The sequence below is a fragment of the Oratosquilla oratoria genome, chromosome 6 (assembly GCF_046742065.1).
Source record: "Oratosquilla oratoria isolate Oo_2021 chromosome 6, ASM4674206v1, whole genome shotgun sequence".
Lineage (NCBI taxonomy): Eukaryota > Metazoa > Arthropoda > Malacostraca > Stomatopoda > Squillidae > Oratosquilla > Oratosquilla oratoria.
The window spans coordinates 39,044,993-39,064,327 of NC_134782.1; the positions used below are offsets into that span (position 1 = coordinate 39,044,993).

General features: G+C 39.5%; 1 protein-coding gene across 5 annotated transcripts in view; it reads right to left on the bottom strand.

Moving 5' to 3' along the window:
* The window catches only part of LOC143026427 (neuralized-like protein 4), a 101,908-nt gene that overhangs the window by 57,574 nt on the left and 24,999 nt on the right, over positions 1-19,335 (bottom strand). For all 5 annotated transcript variants that reach the window (XR_012966478.1, XM_076186772.1, XM_076186771.1 and 2 more), the window contains 3 exons: positions 15,227-15,427; positions 7,013-7,153; positions 5,113-5,212 (listed from right to left, as the gene is read on the bottom strand). Coding sequence is in view for 4 of the 5 variants with exons in the window: in XM_076186772.1 (XP_076042887.1) it covers positions 5,113-5,212; positions 7,013-7,153; positions 15,227-15,427 (442 nt within the window). In the remaining variant the exon portion in view is untranslated. The remainder of the gene's footprint in view (positions 1-5,112; positions 5,213-7,012; positions 7,154-15,226; positions 15,428-19,335) is intronic.

Consider the following 19,335-nt stretch of genomic DNA (forward strand, 5'->3'; position numbering starts at 1 on the left):
ACTTTTTACATTAAATTATCAAACTGCCTTAACAGATAAAATATCTTGTTTTATCACACCATTAATATTCCCTCTAAAATTAAATTGTTTTATTCAATAAGACCTGTTTATAAAGTCTGGGGTAAAATCCTGCCATTCACGGTTACACTCACACATTATTAGCTAGTGACAAAGACTACAGCATTCATGAGTTCACAAAAAGTGACTCCTTAGAATTTCATGTGAACATCTTAACTTTGTCACTGTGGGTTTCTATCAAGGTAAGTTGGGTCCAATGGCAAAGTATCTGCATGTGTTGGTCCTACAAGACAGACCTCAGAGAGAATCATCTCCCTGCCGCCCATCTTCAAAACCCGTCATCACTCGTATTCATTGGAGGTGTAGCCCTGGGAGCTGACATTCAGTCCCCAGACAAGGCCAAGGGACTTTTTCATTTTCGAATGTATTTCCTCTACCTGTCCATGTAAAGAGAGCTGTCGATTGGCAACTTCTCCCCTCCTGCTACTACTATGACTCTAATCTGGCGACACAGAAACAATCCCACAATAATATAACATATTTCTAAAGGTTCTTCCCAGCGAGCCTGAGAACTGGTGTCAGCCACTGTGGGTCTGCAGGTTTCAAGTCCATAAAACTTACAGCAACAATTATTATCATTATTAAAGATTATTACTGTTCCCTTAGGTCTTACTGACTGGAATTCTATAACTTTGTGGTAACTGGCAATCCTTGGACCTTCCTAGAAAGATCTCTGGGAAGATACTTTGGACTGATATCTGTGTTGTATTGTGGAACTGTTTCCGTATCACTACCTCAAAGTAGTACTGTATTTACCTAATTACCTGTATGACCTAATAATTGTATTATACAGGAAAGGCATAATGCTTATTGATCCCATCTACTCTCCAATTTATCATTTTATCATACCTATCCCCAAATTCATGTAAACTTCCAAAATAACCTATATCCTTGATTCCTAATTACTATATCTAGATTTGAATTTAGGTATTGTTGAAGCTTGGACTAAATCACCAAGCCAGCATTTCCCAATCTGGAGTGCTAGTACTCCCTGGGGATGCTGGGAAGAAATGCATACATACACTTATCTTTATACCTCCAGTAATAAGATTTAGTTATAAAATGCTCTTCTAAGTTATTCCAAGTATTTATGAATCTATTTGGAAAACTGTATTTCTTCACATCCTCTCAACATTTGGTCTTTATTTGTTCCTCTGAGAGCCCTCCCATCCTTAACCAAGAGATCTCTTCCGTCAATGCAATCTATTCCCAGTCACCAGTGGTCAGCGCTCCTAAAGTAGTGACACTATCACCTAAAGCTACATCAGTTATCTACAAGATTTAATACCATTACTAAATGCCACACTCAATTCTTCCTCTCTCTCTCTCTCTCTCTCTCTCTCTCTTTTGGAGAAAAAAAAAAAAAAAAAAAATAATTGAGATTGAGCATAGTTGTCTCATTTTTAAGATGGATGGAAGTCTATAAACAACACATGACCTATCAAAAAGAGGACTGTAATAATCATATATCTGTTTTCTACAACAAATTTTCTGACTAGTTCTATACAAATTTATTGTACTGTTCTTGAAACTCTAGCTGATCCTACACTACACAAAAAATCAAATGAAATAAAGGTTAAAAAAAAAAAAAAAAAAAAAAAAAAAAATTACCTGGTGTTGAGGTCCGTTCAACTGGGGCAACTTAGGTGTACATCAAAGAAAATTGTTCATATTTAGTATCTTTGTTTAAACGAGTAAGTGAGCTCAAAAGAAATCTATGGGCTATGGGCTGAACAACTGTAGGGCAACTTCAGATGAGAAAAGTTTATGGGTAACAAATGCATTAAAGTTAGCAGGGTTGCATAAAGTTCAGAGAATAGTTCTTACTCAAACTTTATATAGATAAATTTAATATATATATATTTTCTATAGTCAATACAAAATACTATGACTCATATGACTTGGAATAATATAAATCAATTAACAAGTTTATGAGAGTCAAATGATTAGAAAGATGTTCAAATCATTGCACAGACATGGCTGATGTATATTTATGTAGGAAAGATGCTTTAAACAAATCAATTATTTAACAAACAAGAAATAACAACCTCAAGACTCACATAACATTCTACAAGTTACAATTATGGGACATAACAAAACATCTTGGTGACGTCTTGCTGAGACAGTGATGTTCAAGGCCAAAATATATCTCATCTTTGATTATTTTTCCTCTATATGGATGTGAAAGATGCACTCACAAAAGACAAACGTAAACAAAGATCTAACAGCTCCCTTTAACCCCGCCAACATGGTAGCTGCCCCGATATCATTCACTCTGAGCTAAGGGGTGGTTCCGTAATCTGAAGGGCATTTCAGACAGTATGGAGTCTTAATGTACAGTGTCCTTGCATTGTGTTAATTTGTATCATGTTGCAGTTACTGTAGTGATATAAAGAATATGGAGTAAACGCAATTTTGGTAACTGGAGGGACCAATGACGGACGTTTGAGAGAATTGTCTCCCTGCTGCTCATCTTTAAAACCCACCAAAACTTTTACCTATACATAATGAGAAATAATAATTGGCAACTGCTCCCCTCATCCTACTAGTTCAAACAGTTGATGGAGAAACTGTACCACACTAACATGACATAGACAAAAGTCCAGATTTTCTTCCTAGAGAAACTTATAGGAGGGCACAGGGACCATTACTGACCAAAGTATGGCTGCAGGTTTCCAGTCAGCAACACTTTTGGCAACAATTATTATTAGTAACTGCACTACCTTACTTCCATACTGTAATGAATTCTTAACACAATGCACACGACCACTGTACTTCTCTCCCCCAACTGTCTAGTGTTTGCTCCCTAAGTAGAAATAACTGGCCTGGCACTATTCAAAACAAAATCTATAGTCATGTCAAACTAACAGGGACAGAAATATCAACTTTGACCATCACGTTTTAGTTATCATGGTCTACTCAAAAGGGATGCTCATTTCAAAATTCATACCAAGGGAGGGCATGCCAAGATACTTTAAACAGAGCTTGCATAACTACTTTCATAACAATGTCTAAAGCTTCCTCTCCACTGAAGGAAGTGGTGTTAAAATGACCACAAAAGTCAAATGACAACTATAAGACAATTTTGGTCACTTATGCAGCTACAACATAGGGCATGTCAATGTTCACAAATACGCTTTTTTAATAAAACAAAAACAAGTTCAAAGTGGGAACAGGGAAATTCCTCTAATGTAAACCTATTTGTTTAGTGACGTATCAAAACCTTTTTGGGGAAAAATCTACAAATGCCCCTTTCCTCTTTACTGCATACTTTACATCTGTGCATATATATATACAAACTATGTAAGCATCAAGAAAGGGTACAGAGAAGGAGGGAAAAAAGATGGCAATTGTGTTTTGTCACTAACAACCAATGGTTCTATCCTTGAGGACTATATTGTACCAATCGGCAGAGGTGATAATGATGAGATTTAGGGAGGGTAATAGAAAGCTTTCTAAGCCTTTTGACTTGGCTACCTCCATTGTAAGGGGGATAAAGCCCTTCGTATATAGAGTAGAAAACTTTCTAAATCTTTTTCAATTTCTTGTGTGTATATTGGCTGTCATAATTCTACATGGGTTGGTTTGACTTTTTTTTTTTTTTTTGCAAATTCTCTGGTTATTTTTATTAGGAAGTGGTTGGAAGGAGGAGATAATGAAATGTTTCCGATGTTGTTTGTGGATAGAGAATGAACAGTGAAATGTCTGGTAAGGTTGGTTATCAAATATGTTGGGGAGTTGTCTTGTGGGGTGTTGTCATAATAAACTAAAGGAGCAGAGATAACAGTGGTGTTCAGAGAATACGAATGTCCTTATCTTGAATTGCCCAAGGTAAAAAACAAGAAATAATGGAGGGACTTAGTAAAAAGAACAAAGAATCAAGTTTTCTGAGAACAAGAAAACATGGGACCAACTGTGATAACAAAGAAGACCTGTGAATGGATGCAATGGACAAGAACTTAGATGTGTGAAGAGATGGAGAGACTTGGAAAGAAAGACAAGGTTCTGGTAGGTGACAAGTTATGTTTCATTACGTAATGCACACATTTCCAAATACTAACCCCTTCAACATAGTGGCATATTTTATAACTTTTTTTTAGCTTTTAATCCAGATTTTGGTCATTTGATTAGTGGCTCTGCATTAACCTTTCAAGATGGCTGCCCACTATACAGACTGTTCAGCTGAGATACTGCCCCTAGAGAGAAGGGGTTAATTTTGTTTCATATTTTACACTACCCTATATGAAAAAAATAAAACAAAATAATTTTTTTTTTTAATTAAAAAAATAACCACACAAAAACAAGAACATGAAACTCCGAAAATGTTGTTGATTTTGTCATCAATTATTTACAAAAAGTTTGGGCTGCAAATGGATCTTGCCAGGGTTTAAGATAGAATTACATTTATGGTGGTAACATCTCATGGCTCATTCACTATTATTTTCTATGTAAATCTATATATGGGAATATCACAAAGTCTAACCTCTACTGATGAAGTCTACAATTTCAATCTCTACTGAAAAGCGTCAACATTCTGACTGTTGTGGAGCATCCTTATTACTAGTCTACATGCATATCAAATGGTGCACACAAAGCACATAAAAATTACTTTCCTTTCTTGCCACTATTTCAAAACCCAATATAAATAGCAAGGAAACAATGCGATACCAAACGTACCCTACGCTTTTTATCTTCCACTGCCACCTCATGCCAAAGATCAAGAGCAATTCACACTGTACTACACAAACCAATCAGTGGTGCCAAGTATTATAAATATCAAACTAATATGAAGCTCCAACCTATGACAACTATGAAATTAAGAAACAAAACCCAAGACTTTTGATCAAACTGAATGAAGATCATATGCCATTCTTCAGTAATTGTTTGAGGGTTGAGGAGAAAAAAAAAAAAAAAAAAAAGCTGTCTTGATTAATTTGAGTTATTCGTAAGTTAAAGCTCCATAACTCCATAGAAACGAGCAAACATTTCACACAACTGTACGATGTGTCCTAAAACTTAAATCACTGTCTCTACCTGTATCAGCGCGAATGGTGATCCGATCTCCCCGCATCTGAGTATTGCGTCTTGTTATCAAATTCTGCTCTTCTCTCTCGTCTCTGTCCACAATAGTCACCTGCGATGTAAAAATTACAAATGAGGATGCGAGTTGATCTCAAGTTCACCACATGTGTGTGCATTTACATTTGGTGTTGGTAGAGTGGGACAAACTAAGATGAACTTCAATGAACTAAAATGAGAGGGAAACAAGGGTGGTGGATAGGAGTAGAATGGGTAGGAGTGGGTGCGTGACTGATGTGGCTACAAATTTATACATGGATGGGGTGGTGCAAGAGGTGAATGCAAGGGTAGTGGGTCGGGGATTGGAGATGGTTAAAGAAAATGGAGAAAAGTGGGAGATAAACCAGTTGTTGTTTGCTGACGACACTGCGCTTGTAGCAGGATCAGAGGAGGGATTGAGGAAGTTAATGACAGAGTTTGGGAAGGTGTGTGAAAGAAGGAAGTTGAAGATAAATGTGGGTAAAAGTAAGGTGATGAGATGTACAAGGGGAGAGAGTGGCAGCAGATTAGAAGTGAGTATTAAGGGAGAGAGACTGGAGGAAATGAATAATTTTAGATACTTGGGTGCGGATGTGGCAGGAAAGGGGGGGAGTGGGGGTGGAAGTAGAATGTAGATTGAGAGAAGCAAGTAAGTGCCTTGGGGGATTAAAAAGTGTAATGAGAAATAGACATTTGGGAATGGATGCTAAGAGGAGATTATATGAAGGAGTGATTGTGCCAACAGCACTGAATGGGGCAGAAACATGGAACAAGATAGGAAGAGAGGAGTTTGAATGTGTTTGAGATGAAATGCCTGAGAAGTATGATAGGGGTTACTAGGCTAGATAGAGTGAGAAATGAGGTGAGGAGGAGAACGGGGGTGGAAAGGGAGTTGGAAGACAGGGTTGATGAAAGAGTATTAGGATGGTTTGGGCACATGGAAAGAATGAGTGAAGAAAGATTAATAAAATAGGTGTGGAAGGCAGATATGGAGGGAGTGAACATGAGGGGGTGACCTAGGATGAGATGGATGGATGGGATAAAAGGGGCATTGGGAAACGGGAATGTCAGCTGAGGAAGGATGGGAGAGGACAGAAGATAGGGGTGAATGGAGAATGGTTGTGTATGAATGATGCTATGATGCATGACGGGGAGTGGGTTGGGGATACTGTGAGGGAGTATGTATGAGAAATAAACTGATGCAGCCCAAGGGGATTTCTCCCTGTCTTCTCCATTTCTGCATGAGGAGAAGGAGAGGGAGGATCACCGAATTAATGAAGTGGCCTTGCTGTGTATGTGCTGTGTCTTGCAACACTGCTTCTAACCCAGGGCAGTGGAGAAGATGCAGGGATGACCCGTCATCAAGGAGGTGCCAAGATAAGAGGGAGGGAAGAGGGTAGAGGGGAGTGGAGTATGTAGGTGATGGAATGGATGGGAGTGGTTTCTATGCCTTGTCTTTTGGCTACTTTCTGTGTAAGGGGGAAAAAAGCCTTTGGTATATGTATGTACCTCTCTTATAAGAGGGAAGAAGCCTTTGGTATATAGACAGATAGGAGTAGGACAATCACATAATACTGTTAATGACAGTTCCTTGTTTAGTCTCTTGTATGTTGATGCATCAATTATGGGGCAATGAGATCAAGTTCTAAAATATCCAAGTAGCATACTACTGGGGCAGATTTCTCGTTACATCCCGTGGCCTGTAGCTTTATCATGGACCAAAAGTTCTCATGTCAACATGCTTTGTTACTATGACCTGTATGATGTGGCACAATGGATATCACACAGTCACACAAAACATCAAAGAAAATCATCACTAGTTTCATGGCTGTTGTCATGTACATACCGAAAAACTGTCTTAAGCAATTACACTCACCTTAACAGTCATGCCATAGAGGTCGACAACAGACCACACTGGCGCAGGTACCCCAGCTGCCGCTACACCCTGGTCAAGACCGTTGATATAGTAATGAAGCTGCCGGCCAGCCTTGATCATCATACCAATACGATCACCCTCCTGAAAATGAATGAACATTGACATAAATTTCTGAAAGATTATGTACACATGTGTGTGATATAGATGAGAAAGGGGGGAAATGGGGGTCACCATATGACGAAGCTGTGGGGGTAAACTACCTCTGTCATTTGGGTACTCCTCCAGAGGTGCTGTGCATCACTGTCTTGCCCTTGACCTGAGCTGTGTGGCAAGCACATTTAAGCATACACCAACTAAACAAGAGTCCACCTAGATTTTTACTCCTATTACCTAGTGCACACAGGCAGAAGATAGGGGTGAGTGGAGAATGGTTGTGTATGGATGATACTGTATTGAATGAACGATTGGGTGAGGGATAGGGGGGTTTGGGAACAGTTATGTGTGGAACACTTTTTATGCAGCCCAAAGGGATTTCTCCCTTTCTTCAATGTTTCTGCATAAGGGAATGGAGAGGGGGGATCACAGATTACATGAAGCAGCCTTGCTGTGGATGTGTTGTTTCTTGCTGCATTGCTTCTGACCCAGGGTGACCAGTCATCCATGAGGAGCCAAGATAAGAGGGAGGGAGGGAGGGGGAGGGGGATGGGAGTGGAATTATGCCTTATGACTTTGGCTACCTCCTGGGTAAGGGGAAAGAGCCTTTGGTGTGTGTGTGTGTCTGTGTGTGTGTGTATTTACCTAGTTGTATTTACCTAGTTGTATTTTACGGGAAGGGGAGCTATGCTCGTGGGGTCCCGTCTTCATATCTCATTTTATCTAAACTATTTTTAAATTCATGTATTGTTTTTGCACACACCACTTTCTCATCTAACTTGTTCCAACTGTCTATTGCTCTGTGAGGAAAGCTGTTCTTTTTAAAATCTCTTCTATAGCTGTCTTTTTTTATTTTCTTTCCGTGTCCTCTTGTATTTCTGTCATCCCATTTTATCAGATTCTCTCTATCAGTAATTTCTATGCCTTTCATGATTCTGTAAATAGCTATCAAATCTCCTCTCTCTCTTCTTTGCTCTAGTGTCTGTAGTTTAAGTTTTTGTAGTCTCTCTTCATATGATAGTTTTGAGAGTGTTGGTGCCAGTTTTGTAATAGCTCTTTGTATCCTTTCAAGTTTTTTTATACATTTTTTTGTACTTGGTGACCATATCGTTGCTGCATATTCCAATCTTGGTCTTATCAGGGTGATTAGGATTTTCCTCACCATTTCTTCATCCAGGTATGTAAATGCCACTTTGATTGTTCTTATTAAATTATAAGTTTCTCCAAAAATCTTATTTATATGTTTCTCAGGTGACATATTATTCATAACAATGACTCCCAGGTCCTTCTCATTTTCTACTTTTTTTATTCCTTCTTCTCCCAAATTATATGATCCTGCTATTCTGTTTTTGCTTTTTCCAAATTCCATTATACTACACTTTTTTGTATTGAACTCCATCTCCCACTTCCTACTCCATTCTTGTACTTTATTTAGATCCCTCTGTAGTGATTCACAATCTTCTTCAGTTTTCACTCTTTTCAGTAGTTTTGCATCATCTGCAAAGAAGCTCATATAGCTTTCAATTCCTTCATCCATATCATTAATATATATAGCAAACATTATTGGGGCCAGAACTGTTCCCTGCGGGACACCGCTTATTACTTCATTCCATTTTGAGTGCTGATCTCTTATCACTACTCTCATTTTTCTTTCTTGCAAAAAGTCTTCCATCCAATTTAGCAATTTACCTTGTATTCCTCCTTCATATTCTAATTTCTTAAGCAACTTCTTATGTGGTACTTTGTCAAAAGCTTTTTTTAGGTCTAGAAATGCACAATCAGCCCATCCATCTCTTTCTTGTATTATATCTATTAGCCTTGAATAGAAACATATTAAATTGGTGACGCATGACCGTCCTTGTCTGAATCCAAATTGCCTTGGATTTAGTACGTTGTTTTTTTCTAAGTATTTTACCCATCTACTTTTGATAATTCTTTCACAAATTTTTGCTATTGTACTTGTTAGAGAGACTGGTCTATAATTGGTAGGTTCTTCTTTATTTCCTCCTTTATATATAGGTACTATATTTGCTTTTTTCCAATCTTCTGGAACTTTTCCTTCTTTTAAGGAACTGCTTATTATGCTATGTATTTTGTCTGCCAGTTCATTCCTGCATTCTTTCAGAATCCAGTTTGCTATTTCATCTGGCCCATGCGATTTTCTGACATCAAAATTACCCAAGTGTGTCAATATTTCATTCTTTGTTACTTCTATTTCTTCCATAGGGGGGACTTTTTCTTTCCACTCAATCTCTTCAGGTTGTATATTTTCCCTTGTAAACACTGATTTAAAATGTTTGTTCATAATTTCTGCCATTTCCATTTCCTCAGTGTATTCAACTCCTCCTTGTCTCAATTTCTCCAAGTCTTGTTTGTTTTTCAGTTTATTGTTTACAAATCTGTAGAATAGTTTTGGTTGATCTTTACACTTTTCTATAACATCTTTTTCATATTTTCTTTTTTTCCTCTCTGCACTTTTGTACATATTCATTTCTATAACCAGTATATATTTTCCATTTTTCAGGTCTTCTGTCTTTTTTCCATCTGGTCCAGGCTTTGTCTCTTTTGTCTTTTAACTCCCTACAACTTTTGTTGTACCAGCATTTTACATATTCTTTTTCTTGTTTTTGTCTTGGGACATACTTTTCCACTCCTTTTTTGTAAATTTTTGTCAAAATATTCCATTTCTCTTCCACTGATGTTTCTTCTTTGTATATTTCTTCCCAGTTTTCTTGTTGGAAGAATTCTCTTATTTTATCAAAGTTTGTTTTTTCATACATCATTCTTCCTTTTCTATATTGTTCATTTCTTTTCATATATTTTTCTTCATTAAGTTCCAGTTCAATCAATATGTGGTCACTTTTACCTATTGGTGTTTTATATTCAATCTTGTCCACTATTCTAGGTTCAGATGTAATTATTAAGTCTAGCCTCGATGGTTCTTCTTCATTTCTATACCTAGTGTTCTCTTGTATCCATTGTGTCATTGAATGGTCAGTAATCATCTCAAGTAGAGCATTTCCCCATGAGTCATCACCACTCTTTGCTGTCATTTCTTCCCAGCAGATTTCTTTGCAATTAAAGTCGCCCATCATAACTATTCTTCCTCCGTCTTCCATTATTTTAGTTAATGCTATCTTTGTGTCCTCTAACATACTTTTATATTCACTCTCCTCCCATGAGGCTGTTTTCGGAGGCACATAATTGATCACAAATTTTCTGCTCTTCTTATCTCTGTCTTCCACTTCTATCATAATCATCTCTACTGTATTCTTTCCATATATGACACCTTTCACGTTTATATCCTTCTTAGTCAGGAACATAACTCCACCCCCTTGCTTTTTCTCTCTGTTTCTAATCCAATAATTGTATGCATCATGTCCTACACTGTTGGGTGGTAGTGGGCCTTTTAATTTTGTTTCTACAATTCCCATTATGTCCGGTTCTTTTTCTTTCAAATAATCATTCAGCTCATTCAATCCTGTTATTAATCCATCTATATTTGTGTAAGACACTCTTAGTTTTCTGCCACTTCCATTGTGTTCTCTGTTTCCCTTATGTTTTTCTTTTGTATGTCGAACTTCCTTAGTTTCATGTTCACTACTCTCCAATAGAATCTCTCTTTCTCTGACTCCGTTCTGTTCTCGTTTTTTGTCTTAGCTTCCAGTCTTTTCTGCTTTTCTTCCTCTCTTTCCTCTTTATTCATTTCTCTTTTTATCCATATCTTTTTGTGTTGTTCACTTGTTGCTAGTTTCCCTGTTTTGGATAAGATATTCTCTGCCGTTGTTTGTGACTTGAATTTAATCTTAATTGGTCTGGTCTTGTCTGTGCTATACTTTCCGAGTCTAAATTTCTCTTCGATTTGTTTCATAATTCCTGGTTCATCTTCCTGAACTGATTCTAGTAATTGGCTTACTTTTTCATTTTCCTCTTTGATTCTTGTGGTTCTATCTGTGTTGTGTTTCTCTTCCATTCCTAATATAATTATACATTTCTTCTTGTCTGCTAAATCCCTTACTATATTCTCCTTTTGTCTCATCACTTTAATAACTGAGTCTTCAGTATGTTCTTTCAATTGCTGTTTGACTATGTCAGTGAATGAAATCTTATTTCCTTCTTGGGTTTGCTTCCAATTTTTACTTTCTTTAGCTATTGTTTCTCTGTTTTCTTTACTATTCTTCTTCAATTCCTCATTCTCCCCCTTTACCTCTCTTAACTGTCTTTTTAGTTCTTCTATTTCATCAGTTAAGTTTTTATTCGCCTTTTCCAGTTCTTCCAATCTTTCAACCCTTTTTAAAATGGTGTTCATATGACCTAACCTACTCTCCAAGTCCTCGATCACCTTATCAACCTTCATCTCTAGTCTTGTCAGTCGGGGGGGGGTTTGAGTCCCCCCCACTCTCTTTAAATCCCTTGAAAATATTCTCATCACTTTCTGCTATATTGCTCCTATCTATACCTCTAATCTTCACATTCCTATTAGACATGTTATCATCCAACTCGTCTTGGGGTCTTTTGTCTACCCGGCGGCCCGTCAGGGCCATTTCCTCCACCTCCTCATTACCTTCCATTTCCCCAGTAATCCCTCCCCCTCTCCTCTTTCCTTACTTTCCCACTACCTCACGAGCAATTCCCCCCCCCCCTGCAAATACAAAAAGGCACTTCTCTTTGCGTTGGTATCCACAATCTGCACTTTTCTTCAGAGCGTTCGTCAAGCCGTCCGTTCGTTGAAAGTGTGTGTGTGTGTGTGTGTGTGTGTGTGTGTGTATATATATATATATATATATATATATAGATCTGGCTGGTGCCAGGCAATTTAATTTTGCCAAGAGACACACTGGAAAGTTCTCCCGTCTTCTCTTTGGCTGAATACACACAAAACATCATGCACAGAAGGGGTCAACCCAGTCACACCAGAAGGACTACTACAATGGTACATACATACATACATATACCAAAGGCTTTTTCCCCCTTAAATGGGAGGTAGCCAAAAAACAAAGGCATAAAAACCATTCCCACCCATTCCATCCCTAATACACTCCACTCCCCTCCACCCTCCCTCTTATCTTGGCACCTCCTGGATAACAGGTCATCCCTGCATCTTCTCCACTGTCCTGGGTCAGAAACAGTGTCGCAAGACACAGCACATCCACAGCAAGGCCACTTCATTAAATCAGTGACACCCCGCCCACCCCCTCCGTCCTCTCAGGCAGAAAAGGAGATGGGGAGAAATCCCTTCGGACTACATCAAATTTTTCTCACACACACTACCTCACCCCCCATCCCCAACCCATTCCACCTCATGGATCACAACATCATCCATATACAATCATTCTCCATTTACCCCTATCTTCTGTCCTCTCCCGTCCTTCCTCAATAGACATTACCCTCTTCCCCAAAGCCCCTTTTATCCCATCCATCCATCTCATCCTAGGTCACCCCCTCATGTTCACTCCATCCACATCTGCTTTCCATACCTCTCTTACTAGTCTTTCTTCACTCATTCTTTCCATGTGACCAAACCATCGTAATACTCTTTCATCAACCCTATCTCCCAGCTCCCTTACCACCCCCGTCCTCCTCCTCACCTCCTCATTTCTCACTCTATCCAGCCTAGTAACCCCCATCATACTTCTCAGACACCTCATCTCAAACACATTCAAACTCCTTTTCTCTTCCTCTCTATGTTCCATGTTTCTGCCCCATTCAGTGCTGTTGGCACAATCACTTCTTCATACAATTTCCTCTTAGCATCCATTCCCAAATGTCTATTCCTCGTTACACTTTATAATCCACCAATGCACTTACTCACTTTTCTCCATCTACATTCTACCTCCACCTCCACTCCTCTCTTTCCTGCCACATTCGCACCCAAGTATCTAAAACTATCCACTTCCTCCAGTCTCTCTCCCTTAATGCTTACTTCCAGTCTGTTGCCACTTTCACCCCTTGTACATCTCATCACCTTACTTTTACCCACATTTATCTTCAACTTCCTTCTTTCACACACTTTCCCAAACTCTGTCACTAACTTCCTCAATCGCTCTTCTGATCCTGCTACAAGTGCAGCGTTGTCTGCAAACAACCACTGGCTCACCTCCCACTTTTCTCCATTTTCTTTAACCATCTCCAATCCCTGACCCACCACCCTTGCATTCACCTCTTGCACCACCCCATCCATGAATAAGTTGAACAGCCAGGGTGACATAACACATCCCTGATGATGTCCCACCTTTACCTTGAACCACTCACTCTCTCCATTTCTAATCCTGATACATGCTAATCTACTATTGTAAAAACTCTCAACTGCTCCTAAAAGCTTTCTTCCTATCCCGTACATCTGCAAAATCTCCCACAGTGCCTTTCTGTCTGCCCTGTCATAAGCCTTTTCCAGATCCATACACTACCTTTCCTTCTATTTCCTCCTGTCCTTCTTGTTCCACACACCATCTTTGCACACTTTGTGACTCCCTCCTTGAACCATCCCCATTCCTCCTCCACTCCTAGTTCTACTCTATCCTTCACTCCCTCCCACTCCTCTCTCAGCTTCTTCTTGTACTCCTTCTCCTTTTCCTTTTCATTTAAGCAGTTCACTCTAAGCACCTCCCTACCTTTTGTCCTTTTCCTCTTTCTCCATCTATCCTCCACTCTCAACTTACCTTCCACCAAAAAAATGATCTGCTATTCCCCACTCTCTCCCCTTAGAACACGTACATCCTTAACTCTTCCTATTATACTCCTATCTACCACTATATAGTCCATTAACACTCTATCTACCACTATTTAGTCCATTAACATATCTACCACCCTTCCATCCACCACCCTCTCCCATGTGTACTTATGGTTGACTTTCCTCCGAAACACTGTATTTGCTATCATCAACTCTCTTTCTAGACACAGCTCCACCATCAACTCTCCACTACGATTCTTTCCTAGAACTCCACATTTCACACCCACTCCATCTATTGGTTCATTTCCTACCCTAGCATTAAGGTCTCCCAATACTTTACATGGACGATCCTCCCTAATCCCTCTATGCACTCATTTAAATCTATCCAAAAAGCCTCCCTTTCTTCTACACTCTTCTCATTACCAGGTCCATATGCACTTACAAAAACCCACATCTCCTTTCCCAGTTTCACCTTCATCCACATTGACCTTGAAGAAACCTCCTTCCACTCCACTACACTTTTACCTATCTTTTCATTTACTAGTATAGCCACCCCTTCTCTCCCTTTCCCTCTCTTCACTCCTGAGAACCTCCCTACTACACTCCCAAATTCACACTCGCCCTTCCCTCTCAACTTAGTTTCACTCAAAGCCAACACATCCATCTTTCTTCTCACAAACTTACTACCTATCTCTTCCCTTTTACTCATCTGTACCACATCCATGCACATTAAAAGACCCAAACCTTAGGGTACTGGTTGGAAAACTCCTAGACCCTCTTATGCCTTTACTTTTTTAGGAATGTCTCTTGTGGGGCTACAGGGAGAAGGATGCCTAGTCCCAATCCCCATCCCGTTTTTCTCGCCTCTTACGATCCAAGTGGGAATACTTGGAGGCAACATTCTTTTCCCCCACCACAGGATGACTACAATGGTGAATAATGTAAACCAGCAGATGCCAGAATCAGAGCAAAAATGCCTCAAATATGGGATGGCCGAAGTGATTTAATCTACAACCTCTATATATAAAGGAATGTCACAGGAAAAACAAATAAGCAAGTAAATATATAGATAGAATACATAAGTGTTTACCTCTCAAAAATTATTGTAAGGTTAAAATAAACACAGAGAACCCATATCACAGGAATAGAAAATACAGGAATACCTCACTATACATCTGAGTTGTGTTCCCAGCTGACTGGTCACAATGCAAAAATTTACATGTAAAATGTAAATAATAGGGGGGTTGTGTTCATGGACCATGTCAACACCCTCCCCTCAATTTTTTCCTCATGGTGCTTTCACATACACCCAACATTTGTTTTACCTACTTTATAGCACTCGGTCGTATAATGAGGTATTCCTGTACCAGTGCCTGAAATAAACAACTTACCTTGAGCTCATCCAGGTTAAATTCACCATACTCCCGGTGTGTCCCCTTTCCGTTTGTAAGTATACCTGTGCCACTCATCATCGTTGTGCCGGAACGCATGTTTGTCATGGTTGCAGGAAAGTCTAACAGGGAGGGATTGTGCGTCGTAATTCCAACTTCTATACTACCCGACCACTTGTCTACTAGCCGATCAATCCGTATCTACGGAGAGAAAAGTGGACTTGTTAAAGCAGCTTCTTGTGTTAGTATTCTCGAATGACTAAGATACAACCATGATACAGGTGATAGAGAACATCTAATACTACACTGATCTTCACTTACTCTTCACTGCATGACTTATGGGTCAGTTCCCTGTGGGGATTGCAGTTTCCCTCAGGAGAGAACTTGGGGGGAATGGATTGACCAATTGTATTTTCTATTTGTTTTCATAAAATACTTACATAAATCTTTGGCTTCCAGCCCTTTGAAAAATAGTCTGCAAGAAACATGTTCTATCATTGCAAGTCTTAGACTTTCAACCCAACTAAAATGCACAAAACTGGGAAATTACAAAGTCTTATGAAACTACACTATACTTGAGATGACAGAAAAAAGCAATGCAATGAAGAGGTATAGATACAACATCTGGTTCTTAGCATACACCATCATCAACGAATTACTTTCACTTTACAAAAGAAGATGAAATGCAGACTTAAATTACAAATATTGTAACCAAAGGAAAAGGGTAGATGAATAAATGGAAATGATTTAATGAGCAAAAATTAAAATAATTTTTTTTAGGACTTGTGTCATTAAAAGATCAAAATATACACTTCCAATTTTGAAAAATTACCCATATTAACCTCAAAAGGAATATAATCTACTACAGCTGCATGAGTACCGAGTCTGAAGCTATCGAAATGATGTATTGACTGCAGTCATATGCAGTAAACATGTACAGGATTTTTGGGGTACCTGTGCAGGCCAGAACCATACTGAATTCATACATGTCCAAGATGAATCACCAATCACAGGAATGCTGAGCCTCTTTTTTACTTTTGCTATATCTCCTGTCCTCCTTGATTGAAAATTACTCTTCCTACTCAGATAATGAGCAATTAACCACTTCAGTATCACTCAAATTCTCGTGTGCAGTATAGGCTGCCATATGTAATTTGCATCACACTACTTGCATTATAAAATATAAAATAACTGCTGTATTACTCATTCCCTTTTACTCTCAGTAATAATAAACATAGAAAATGTGATCAAATCAGTTCACAGAATCTGGGGGTAACTCATGTACAACTACAAAAAAAATATAATCAAGATCCTCGTGTACCCAGGCTCACCTCATGACACCTACATAGACATCGTTGTACCAAAGTGGTTAATGAATGAAGCTTGATAATGGCACATAATCAGGTACACAAACCTCACGGTACAATATACTGAAACTGAACATTGACACTGGTTTATTCTTGGACTGCTTGTGGGACCAATGACAGATACTAGCAAATGGTGGTCCTCCAAGATGGTCGTCAGAGAGAATCATCTCCCTACCTGTCTTTGTAACCTGTCAACAACCAATGTTGCCCCACAGAGTTGGGCATTGGTCTTCAGACAGAATCAAATCTCCCTCAATCAACTTTGATTGCAATTCCTTCAACTTTTTACATCACTGACAACTGGTAACTGCTCTCCTCCTACTACTGCAAACTGGTCACGCAAAAATAACTGTCATCAACCACAGTGAGGCTGCAAGTTTCCAATCATTAAAAGTCAAGACAACAGTTATCATCATAGCAAAAGATGTTAATAGTTCCTCATTAAATAAAGCATAATTGTGACAACATATCTCCAAAACTGTTACATATATTAACATATATATACCAAAGGCTTTTTCCCCCCTTACAATGGAGGTGGCCAAAAAACAAAGGCATAAAAACCACTCCCACCCATTCCATCCCTAATACACTCCACTACCCTCCAACCTCTACCCTCCCTCTTATCTTGGCACCTCCTAGATGATGGGTCATCCCTGCATCTTGTCCACTGCCCTGGGTCAGTAGTAGTGTCGCAAGACAGCACATCCACAGCAAGACTGCTTCATTAAATTGGCGACCCCCCCTCTTAGTCTTTTCATGCAGAAAAGGAGAAGGTGGGGAGAAATCCCTTTGGACTACGGCAAAGTTTTCTCACACATACTACCTCATCCCCCATCCCCTCACCCATTCCAAATCATGCATCAAAACATCATCCATATACAACCATTTTCCATTCACCCATCTTCTGTCCTCTCCCGTCCTTCCTCAACAGACATTCCTCTCTTCCCCAAAGCCCTTTTAACCCCATCAATCCATCTCATCCTAGGTCACCCCCTCATGTTCACTCCCTCCACATCTGCCTTCCATACCTCTTTTACTAGTCTTTCTTCACTCATTCTTTCCATGTATCCAAACCATCCTAATACTCTTTCATCTACCCTATCTCCCAACTCCCTTACCACCCCCGTCCTCCTCCTTACCTCCTCATTTCTCACTCTATCAAGCCTAGCAACCCCCATTATACTTCTCAGACACCTCATCTCAAACACATTCAAACTCCTTCTCTCTTCCTCTCTTTATGTTCCATGTTTCTGCCCCTTACAGTGCTCTCAGCACAATCACTCCTTCATACAATCTCCTCTTAGCATCCATTCCCAAATGTCTATTTCTCATTACACTTTTTAATACACCAAGGCATTTACTTGCTTCTCTCAATCTACATTCTACCTCCACCTCCACTCCTCCCTTTCCTGCCACATTCGCATCCAAGTATCTAAAACTATCCACTTCCTCCAGTCTCTCTCCCTTAATGCTCACTTCCAGTCTGTTGCCACTTTCACCCCTTGTACATCTCATCACCTTACTTTTACCCACATTTATCTTCAACTTTCTTCTTTCACACACTCTCCCAAACTCTGTCACCAACTTCCTCAATACCTCCTCTGATCCTGCTACAAGTGCAGTGTCGTCTGCAAACAACAGCTGGCTCACCTCCCACTTTTCTCCATTTTCTTTAACCATCTCCAATCCCTGACCCACCACCCTTGCATTTACCTCTTGCACCACCCCATCCATGTATAAGTTGAACAGCCAGGGCAACATAACACATCCCTAGCGAAGTCCCACCTTTAGCTCGAACCACTCACTCTCCCCATTTCTAATCCTGACACATGCTCTACTACTCTCATAAAAACTCTTGACAGCTCCTAGAAGCTTTCCTCCTATCCCGTATATCTGCAGTACCTCCCACAGTGCCTTTCTGTCTACCCTGTCATAAGCCTTTTCCAGATCCATAAAAGCCCAAAAAACATCCTTACCTTTTCCTATAGCTTTCTCACGTATCTGTCTTACCAAAAATATCTGATCTACACAACCTCTATCCGTCCTAAATCCACACTATTCCTCACCAATTACTCCCTCTGTTCCTCTCCTAATTCTCTCAATCAAGATCCTCCCATAAGCCTTCCCAACTACACTTAACAAGCTAATCCCTCTGAAACTACTACACTCACACTTGTCCCCTTTTCCCTTGTAGAGTGGGACTATACAGGCACTCCTCCAGTCTTCCAGCACTCTACCCTCCCTCAACCAAACATTAAATAACCTCACCAGCCAGTCCACCATCACTGTACCTCCTTTTTTGAGACATTCTGCATGGCATCCATCCAGACCAGGTGCCTTACCTGCTCTCATCATCTTAACAACTGCCTTCACTTCATCCTTCCTTATTTCTCCTCCATTTTCCTCACTCATCACGATCATCTTATTAGCACTTCCCACTGCAACTATCTTTCCCTCCCTATCCTCCTTCACATTTAGCAACTCCCTAAAATACTCTGTCCATCTTCCTTTTAATGCATTCTCTTCCATTATCATCTCTCCATCTGCACCTTTTACCTTTTCTTCTCTACTTGATTTGCCTCCTCTTCCTCTCTTAATTTCTTTCCAAAACATCTTTTTGGTACTCTCAAAATTTTCTGTCATACTCTTACCCCATTTCACATCTGCTCTCCTCTTTGCCTCCTTTATCTTGTACTTTACTTCTCTTTTCTTTGTACCTATCATATGACTCTCTTGTCCTAT